The sequence below is a fragment of the Falco punctatus genome (genome assembly GCF_963210335.1).
Source record: "Falco punctatus genome assembly, chromosome: 3".
In the NCBI taxonomy this organism is placed as follows: Eukaryota; Metazoa; Chordata; class Aves; order Falconiformes; family Falconidae; genus Falco; species Falco punctatus.
In genome coordinates, this window is record NC_137582.1 from 108509680 (window position 1) to 108519722 (window position 10043).

General features: G+C 47.2%; 1 protein-coding gene across 2 annotated transcripts in view; it reads right to left on the minus strand.

Annotated features, from left to right (window-relative positions):
- SCNN1D (sodium channel epithelial 1 subunit delta) overlaps positions 1-10043 on the minus strand; it is a 28479-nt gene continuing 18436 nt past the window's right edge. For both annotated transcript variants that reach the window (XM_080379694.1, XM_080379693.1), the window contains 11 exons: positions 9258-9510; positions 7620-7813; positions 6078-6181; positions 5535-5698; positions 4847-4945; positions 4110-4227; positions 3502-3580; positions 2805-2862; positions 1987-2042; positions 1568-1643; positions 1-1325 (listed from right to left, as the gene is read on the minus strand). In XM_080379694.1, the coding sequence (XP_080235820.1) occupies positions 912-1325; positions 1568-1643; positions 1987-2042; positions 2805-2862; positions 3502-3580; positions 4110-4227; positions 4847-4945; positions 5535-5698; positions 6078-6181; positions 7620-7813; positions 9258-9510 (1615 nt within the window). In that variant the 3' untranslated portion in view covers positions 1-911. The remainder of the gene's footprint in view (positions 1326-1567; positions 1644-1986; positions 2043-2804; positions 2863-3501; positions 3581-4109; positions 4228-4846; positions 4946-5534; positions 5699-6077; positions 6182-7619; positions 7814-9257; positions 9511-10043) is intronic.

Genomic DNA, 10043 nt, shown 5'->3' on the forward strand with positions numbered 1-10043 from the left:
TCACAGCCTGTATTCAGAGCATTTTATTATTTAAAAAAGTTACAAAACAAAGCTCATTGATTTATTATTAACTCGTCTTCTACAGAAAGTCGTAAACAAGATTGTAATAGAGTAAAATGCTCCTGTGCAAGCATCATAATCAAAAATAAATGTGCTATTTTATGTACACATAAGTTACCGTCAAATATTAACATTAAAACATCTCTGTTTATAAATGGACTGCAACAAAAACGCAGCACTGTTTAAATAAATCAGATGCTTCACCTGTGACATAAAAAAAGTTATCAACCCCACTTCTTCTCTTCTAAGATTGTAAGTCTCATTTGAAATAATCCGGGTTAAGTCAAAAAGCATCTCAGCAGCATCATTCTGTGCGTTGTCCTCAATGTGCAACAGTCGTAGGTCAAGGACAGAGAGGTGCCTCGGGAGCAAAGCTGTCATCAGAGCCACCTCCTGTCGTTACCTGCTCTGTCACCCTCGGGACACCACTGACTGATAGCAGCACTCGCTCCTGAGCCTCCACTGGGAACTTTTCCGCTGACAGCCGGGCTGGCTCTGCTCTTGAGTACATCTGTGAAATGTAGATGGGCCTGCCTTAAGGCACAGGCTGATTTCCTCTCCGGGGTTTAAAAGTGAAAAGCTAGGAACGAGGATGGTCCGGGGAGCAGGAGCGCACTTCTCCCCTCCCCAGAGCCTTGTTAGGAACACAAGAGCATCGCACGGTGCCTGAAGCCAGGACACACGGATGGTTTAATAATCAACTGGGATGAGCTGGGGGAGGCTTGCCAAGCTCAGGGGTGTAGGTGCTCGCAGATCCTGGATCCAGAATGTTTCTGTCCACAACTTTTCCGACAGCACCTGAGCATTAGGGGAGTTTCGAGTCTCCCACTCCTCCGTGCATACCAACAGCCTCAGCTACTGCGTTCCCCTTCCACAGAGCTGTCCCTCGTGCACCCAAATCCATTAAGCACCACATCTGGGCACACCTCTGGCATTTCCACCTTGCTGGGGAGTGGGGCAAGATGCAGGTCACTGCTGATGTCCATGGCAATAGTGACTCCAGAAGGGTGATCATGAGCAGAATCGTCAGCTTTTCCAGCTTCTTCTTGCACAACTCGGTAGTTTTCCAGAGTCAAGCTCACGCTGGGGATGGTAGGAGTGCGAGCTACTTTCAATGTCTTCTTTGACCTCAGCCTTTGGTAGCAGAAGAGGAGAGACAAGACCAGCGTATCTATAAGCAGCTCAAACATTTCAACCACAGACAACACTGAGGATCCAAACCACAGACTCCATTGGCTTCCCATGCTGGACAGAAGCAGATTCTCCTGTGGAAAGAATCAAAGGGCTGCGTTGCAGGGCTCTGGGAACATCAAATCGTGGCATATTGCCAGCAGGTCGGTTAGCTGCTGGCCATTGGGGGAGCAATTTGTTGTGACTGTGTTAAAATGTGACATTTTCAAGATCCTTTTTGAAAAATCATCCCACCCCGGGGGCTGTAAATAAGGCTCCAACGATACACAGCACACCCTAACTGAGCCGTGTTGTGAGCTGGTGCAGGGCAACTTACTGAGAGTAGAGGCGACTCGTTCACAGACTGGTAGTTCAGCTGCTGGTAGAAGATGGTCACCTTGGCAATGTCCTTCCTGCGTTGGAGAAAGGGAGCAGTTAGCAACGGAGGGATTTCCACGCGTCATTCCCCTGGTGGAAGGGCCGGCTGGCATTCCCATCTGGATTTTACATGCTGATTGCCAGGACACAGATTTCCCCACTCACTCAAACTTTCTTCCTGAGGGTGTTTAACGCGAGCTTGGGAAAAGGTTACCGAAGTGACTGGCTTGCAGCGCGGTGAGGAAAGATGGGACATGGATCAGGTGACCCTGCACACTGCTCTCTTGTCCTCCCTTCCCAGTCTAACGTCTACAAATTCTGCAAGGATGAAGAGTTAATCCATAGTTTTAAGAGGAGCACCCTCCCGCAGGGACTGACCTGTTGCTGGTGGAGTTATACCCTTTCTGATGCCTCAGAGCCTGGCGGACCCAGTCCTGCAGCAGAGTATATCTATACGTTAGTGGCAATCATGTCTCCCCAGTTTTTAGACGTTTAGTATTTTGTAAATGTAGCGTTCACAAGCAATAAAATGACTACCGCAAATAATAAAAAAGGATGTAATTGACTGGATTATGACACGCCGTGAGAGCTATCAAGTGGTAACTACATTTGCCAGACTAGCAAGGAAACACCAATATTTTCGGTGTGTACAGTATTCTGGCGCTTAAATTCTGCCTTTAATGGCAACCCCACCAAATAATTTCCTCTTTTAAAATGTATCGGTTGTAGTTACAGCTACATTGTCGCCTCTTTCACGGGAATGAATTCCCCGGTCGCACAGGCTGAATGCCCGTTTACCGTCAGACCGTGTGAAACGGCAAGAGGTCACGCGCTGCCTCAGTTCCCACCGCAGCCCTGCAGCCCCTCAAACCGTGATGAGCGGGTTGTTAGACCACAGCACCCGCTGGAAGAAGTCATTCACACCGTTTTGTAGGTGGGAACTAAGGCAGTGAGGTGAATTGCTGAAGGTCAGACGGACGCTTGGATCAGAACTGGAATTAGATGTACCTCTCTAGCACCTTAGTCCGGCATCTCAACTACAGGGTCATTCCCTTGGGCTCAGGTTTTGGACCAGTTTGCTTTATTTGCTGCTTCCATTGCTGCTGCCTGAGTTTTCACCCTTAACTTCAATGTCCCAACAGCCCCAGTAAACACAGTTATCCCATCTGAGCACAGCAGCTGTCTGTATGGACTACCTGAGACTTGGCTGATGGCCATTTAGCTGTCCCGGCAGACACCTTGTACAGCGATTCCCTGATAAGATAAAAACGGAGATAACGATCACTATGACTTTTGTTACTTCAAAGTGAGTACAAGAAGGAGTTTAATAATACTAACGACTTGCCCAGAGCAGAAGCTCTGGCGGCAGCTCCTGAGAACCTTGGAAAAAGCTTTGTAAGTCAGCTTAGAAAATAAACCCAGCGGTTGCCTGAAAATTCTTCAGGTCAGGAGGAAAACTAAAACGGTTTCAAAACGCTGACAACTTTTCTTTGATGCATTCAACCCCCAAATATTCGATATTTTGCTTTAAAATCATGTCTTTCCATTTTGAAATCGACCTACAACAATAAAGGTGAATTGAGAAAAGTAATATAGATTGAAAAATGACACAGTTTGGTTTGGGCTTAATAAAATACTTTTGTGTGACTAAAATAATTTCCCCTCTCTGCTGTCATGCACACACAGATTTTTTCTTTAATTTATCTAATGCTGTCCTGTTTTCATTTTCTCAGTATTGAGGTTCAAACACCAAACTGAAACCTCTGGTTCAGCAAATGCCAAGATCCAGTTGGCCAGCCGCTCCATACATTTTCCATGAAGTTCCCTACATTTCCACGGGTGGAATTTTCCTCTGCAAGCTGGTGTTTATTGTGCTCTCCTTCTGTGACCTACCGGCAAGGCTTGGGGCACTGGTCAAAACAATTCAGGTGGTGATTTCTGAGCCTGTTGTACAGCTGGTAGAAGCAGTGACCTGGGGAAAGAAAGGGGAGGAAGGCGCTCAGACATCTCCTCAGGGGATGGAAGGCTACCAGATGGAAGGCTACCAAACCCTCTGCCCTCACGTGGCCTTCCCGAGCACACAGAACCCTTCCAGAGAGACCCAGCTTTCCTCAGTGTCACTTTAGGATGGTTCCAGGTAGTGCAGGTGCCTTCCCTGGAAGGATCTGCTGAGGACAGGACATCCAGAAAACACAGAGAAGTTCTTCAAAGCTTTGTTTTACACCAGCACAGCCACCAAGATCAGTAACATGAAAGAGCTCAACGCTGTATTAACGCCCTTTGTAATGGGATGCTTGATAGCATCAAGATGTTTTCTTGATACCCATGCAAACGCCCAGAGAGGTGGCTGCCCTCTGGCAGGATTCAGTGATGCGAGGAAATAGTCTAAGCAGAAAACAGGCACCAAGTAGCAGGGCAGTGACCTGAGTCCCGTCAGCAGCAAGTATTGCAGGACGGTGTCCCCTTCCGACCGGGACAAGCCAGCAGCCATTTGCCCTTACCCCATGCAGGCTGCTTATTGTAGTCACAGTACTCAGCGCCGGGAGGCAGCGGGTAGTAGTAATAGCCACAGCCACATTTTTGAACCATTATGTGCTGAAAGCAGGAATGCAAACAAGCCTGGAAAATAAAGAAAGCATAAAAGATTGGATAAGCTGGAAAATCTCAAGTGCCTAAATTTCCAGTCTGCAGCACGCAGCTCCTAGGGGACACCGTACGGATTCTGTTGCTGCAAAAAGATGCCAGCCATGACTCGAGCATGATGATGGAAAAGGCTTTCACTTTTCATCCCTTTACCTCTGAAAATAGTGTTGAACACAGCGAGACAGAATTTTCCCCAGCTCCCTTTATCATTACGCCTGGGAACATCTCAGTTAAACAGCCCAAACATCTAGAGCCAGGAGCAACTACTGACACAAATAAAAACTTGATGGCCCAAGAACGTACTAGGAGAACAGACTGGCTCCTCCACCGTCTCACTGCCTGATGGCTCTTGTGTTACCAGAAGGGAAGAGCCCCAGTGTCTGGGACTGAGGAACCCCCACTCTGTCTTACAAGACACATTTCAAGTTGTAACACCCCATTTGTCAGCTGCTTTTCAGAGGGGCGTGAATCTCTCTGTTCTCTCCAGCAATGAACCTGCTGATTTGTAAAAGCTCTCTGGAGAGTAAGGTGTGACTCGCTAGCTATTTATCCACTCCAAAGAAGCTGGGGCCTCAGTCAGCCACTCTGACAGTACCTGCAGGGTGTAGGAGTTGTTGTACAGGAGTTTAACATTCACATCATTGCCATTAGTCGTGCATTTCCCATAATTGCCACCCAGGCGATTCACCTCATCCTGTGGACACAGAAAAGAGGCCTGAGTGATTAGGAGCTGTAATTGGACCTAGCCATCACCATAAAAACTGATCAGGATGGAGCATCATATAAAGGACAGGAAGCGTAGTGATACATGAGCTATATCTTGCTAAGAAAACATATACATATGCATATAAAACATATGAACAGGGCAAAGGCAGGAGGATGCAGGTGGTCAGTTGCTATGGTTCAGCTGACAAGCTGTAACTCATCGTGTCGAAATAACTAAATCACTTCCAAGTATTTGTTCTCATTCTAATATACGCACGCAGCGCCCTGCGTAGAGCTGTAAGAACGAGATGTCAGAGGTGTAAGAGGCTCAGTGTAAAACAAACCAGTCCCCAAAGTATTAAGGACCAAAAGGCCACTTGCACATTTGGAATAATTTTGTTTTACCCGTGGGAACCTGAGCACAGTGAAGAGAGAAAAGGGGCTTGCATAAATACACACACGCAGCCAAGAAGTGAAATAAGCGTCGCACAAGTCTGTCATATGAGTCAGTGTTCAGCTCCTCGCAGCTTTCCGCGGCCAGAAAGAAAAGAAACAACGCTCTTGGGCAAGCAGCTAACCTGCTGAATGCCTATGGTAGTTGCAATGCCTGGTCTGATGTCAAAGCCTTCATGCTCGAGGAATGGCGTCTGGTTGTGGTTGTGTATCATCACTTTCACCCCCGCTACTGTAGACAGGAGTGGGATGTGATCCTTCTGCTCTGCTCTCAGGATAAGGGAAAGGCCTGTAAACCACAGAAAAGGGAAGCCTAGAACAACTCGTTTTGAGCCAAAGTAGGAATACTGCTACATCTGGAATTCTCAGGACTGAACAAGAGCCATTCTTTCTCCTTAGAGACCTGGTGAGTGGTCAGGTAGCGACTGCCCGAGGCTGTTCCAAAACTGTAATAACACTCTGCTTGAAAACTAAAATACTATTCTGCTTGATATCAGTGAGGATAATAGCTGATATGGCTATTATATACACATGGTTATATATAATTTATGCCACCAGACTAGAAGAGAGGGCTAATGTCAGCAAGTCACGTACAGAAGACATATTTAATCCATAGCCAAATGATATTAACTGTAGCTCTTCCTCCCACCTTTTGCCAAATAACGTACCGTAAGGAATTCCTGGTTTTGTAGCTGTCCAAAAAGGGTCCGTTCCCTTGCTGTTAAAAGTATAGCAGCTTCCAAAGACTGGGTGGTGAAAGTGAACATAGTCACTGAAATCAAAAGAGATTTTGATGGGGTTTAATTCTGAGTGTAGTAATACTTCTACTCCTATGTAGGATGTGGTTTGTGTGTGTGTGTGTAGGTACAGGAGTGTCTATGGGAAAGAGTTGTTAATTCACTGGAGACAAGGAAAAAAATCAGGTGCCCAGGGGTTCATTGCTCACCTACGGTTACAGCCAGAGCAGCAAACACAGGAGACAAATTCAGAGCTCTGACCTGTTTTCCTTCCACCCAGTAGACTAAATTTTCCCCTGCTTGTTCCAACAACCAGGCAGGTTGAAGTTCTGTGCTCTAATCAGTAGGAGAAACACCATTTCCGTGCTCTAATCAATAAAAGAAACAGATCCTCTCTTTCCTTGTTTTCTTAAAATTACATCACTTATGATCATGCTGACCTTTCCTGGCCAAGTCAGCCTCCACATTCCGCCAGTTCACAGAAGAATTGGGTAAACATATGCACAAAAGTGACGATGCTCACCACCAAGTGCACAGATGAGACACATTACATGAGAGCATCAGAAACACTAAGTGCAGAAGAATGTGCCTCCAGCAAAGCTAAACCAGGCCATTATCTCATAAAATGATCTACAAAAAACTTTGTGGACCCCTCTCCTCTTTGCTGAAAGTGCTCAGAAAACCACTTCCATCTGCCTTCTGCTTATTCTGTGTCATCGATGAGTGCACTGCTCTTGGTACAAGTCATCAGCTGACAGCAAGCAGGCCAGCAAATGGCTCGCGTGCCCGAGGCACAGCGTTGTCTTGGGTGGTGCATGTCAGCTGGAAGAGCTTCCAGCAGCAGAGACCGTAAGCATGCAGGAACATGGTGTCACACCTTAGCCTCCGGTGCGTGCAGCAGGCTCCCTTCCTTGCCTCTAGGGACAAACGGATGCAAAAGGCCACCTGACCCTTTTGGTATTCACCTCGTTCTTCGGGCAGAATAGTTGAGAACAATCCTTGTGCTCAGGGGCCAAGTGCTACATCTGAGTCATGAGAGCCTTCTTCCACTTCCCTCCCTGCTTTTCATAGTTACAGCAAAAAGAGATCCCACTTTCATCCCTTGGATAGCTGAGGATTCCTGCTCCTTTCCTCCCATGCAGCTCAACATTCACCATTTACCACTCAATGCATCTTTGTACCACTAAAGGTTTAATTCCTGCTGAATTTCTCTTGGGTTTCTTTGCCACCCTAAGACACTCACGCGCAGCCAGAGAAGCCAGCCGTGGCAGAACACGAATTTCCAGGTTCCTAGCCCCGTGCTCCGATCATGAAAGGCTGTTCTTCCTTTCAGTCAGATGTCCAACAAGGGCCAGGCGGTGCAGTACGCCACGAGGTTCAGCACCTGCACTGCTGAAGGCGTGGGGTCAGCTCAGTCCCCCCCACCCTTCAGCTCTGCTGAAATCACAATGAACACCTCAAGAAATACCATACCTGGGTCTGCAGGGCTCCCCGTCATACTGGCAGGAGTAGACCATATCTTCAATTTGCTCCTCATGATCAGAAATGTTGATTATAACTGGTAGCTGGGACATGACGTTCATGTAGTGAAACCTGTACCATTCAAGAATTGCATCCATCCCGGAGGAATAGGTCTTGTAGAAGCAATTCCCACCTGTGGCGTTGCACTGGAAGAAAAGAAGAGATGGAGCCATTCAGCACAGGACAACAGGGGTTGGGGGTAAAGGCAATACTGGATACAGGGGCAAGGGGAACCTCTATTTTTCCAGAAAGCAAAGGTTTTGATCGTTGCATTTATCAAAGAGTCACTGAATGGGAGGGACCTCTGGAGAGCATCTTGTTACATGCTAAGCACCTTCTCTCCTTGAAGCTGAATATAGGGGTGCTGCTTCACCTGGAGGGGATAAGTGCAGGGGAAAAGAGGCAGGAGGAGAGAGCAGACGGGCAAACTCAAGTACCTTGGGAGAAGGAAGGACAGGGCTGGTGGGAATTCTCTACAACCCACGAATCATGAACCACGTCCTAAGACACAGACACTTTCTTTGTCCTTTCTCAGGCCTTAGACAGATGAACACCCCCAGATTCTGGTGGCAGTGTGCCTGGTGAAGGACTTCAGGATAGGGCAAGATGATTATAATCAGGCAAAAATTGCTGGCCTTTCTAGCCACATTGATCTCTCTCTCATAGCTTCTGCTCTTACCTACACTAACCCTGGTTTTGATATGAAGAACCTGAAGCATTTCCATTCTTCTCCAAAGTCACAGATACGTATTTGTTGTATTCATCCTCTGGATTTGTTATTGCATTTTTGTTTTACCTGCAGCATTTCTAGTGCCCCCAGTACCGCAGCTGTTAGACACCGAGGGAACCCTCCCTTGTTGTTTCTCTGTCCGTTCTAGGCTCACTGCGAAGCCTCGATGTTTTGTGTATTTTTGGAAAGGGGTACAATGATTTCCATAGCCTGCTGCTACCACCCCCTACCGAATTTGTCCCTGCCAGAAGGTCTTTACAAGCGGGTGGGCTGTGTAAGATCATTGATGTTGCTGCTGTTTCACATCCCAAGAATCCTAGCAATCAGCACAGACTGTTACAGGCAGGGGTGGACTCTCCAAGCTGTCATTACACAGCACTGAAATATTTTTTTTCACTCTTTTTTTCTTCTTTGAGGGCACCTAGTGAGATGTCAGGGCTCTGAGTGCCCTGTTATGCCTTAACGGCCCTGAGCAGCCTCACCTGGGCTCTGCCCATGGGCTCAGGAGCTCACTTAAGCCCAGCCCAGGGCTAGCAGCCCCTCTTTGTGCTGGGGGGTAGAGCTGCTGCATCCCAGCCAGGCTCCTGTGGTGCTCCTGCCTCACCGTGGACCCCGTTGATCCAGTGGGCTAGCTGATCCTCAACCTGCCTCATCACCGTGGACTTGTCTGATGAGATGGACTTATGGTTGGACCCAGCCACCATCCGTGAGCTTTCCCTGCTTGCTTGCTTGGGTACCATGGGATGGGTTCCCACTCTGCCCTGCCGGCAGGCTCCTTTGCCCCATCCCTGGGGGAGCAGCCGGCCCTCGCTGCTCCTGTCTGTAGCCAGGTTAAAATCCCAAAGAGGACGTGCACTTACCAGCCTGAAGCCCACGCTGGAATGTTTCTTCCCTGCCCTGTTATTGTGGTCAGGCATTCTCAAGAGTGAGAAGTTTTGGCTCAGCTTGAAGCTAGGTCTGCTGAGATTGCCTATGCTTGACAGGTCTTTCACGTGAATGTTTTTCTCGTTCACGTGGAATAAGCTGGCTGATACGTTGATGCCGTACAAAAAAGCAATCGATTCCTCTGCCATGTGATCCAATTGAACCAAATGTTCACTAACCAGTTCAAACCTGCAAGGAAAAGAAATATTAGTTATTTGTGAAAACCTATTTTCTATTAGACCAAAGCACTTTATTTTATGTACCCTCACAGCACCTACGGAAAGGCTGCTCTCCTGGTCTCTGCGGACCTTGATGTCTGTGTGAGAAAAGCCAGCAGTCACAGTGCCTATGCTTAGCATACCTAACCTCAATAAATTTATTTATTAGGAGCTCCAAAGGTGAATTTCCAGTTGCTGGATTCTCCACTGAAAACCTCAGAACCTGTAGCTGTGCACAAACTAGCCTTTCTGTCAGCCAGTTAAATAATTATTCAAAGGAAATTACATAATTCCTTTAGTATGTAATTTGAAACATCTCAATAATTTGTTGCTACTGTGTGAGCCTTGTTTGACAAGCAGAGCCACACAGACTTCCACAGACAGTATATTGTTTCCTTAAAGCCATTCTGTGATAAGAGAAACCAAGCAGAATAAGCTCTAACATGCATGGTTCCAGAAATCCGTAGTCTGGTTAGGAATAAAACCACAAAGTACCCACGTTTT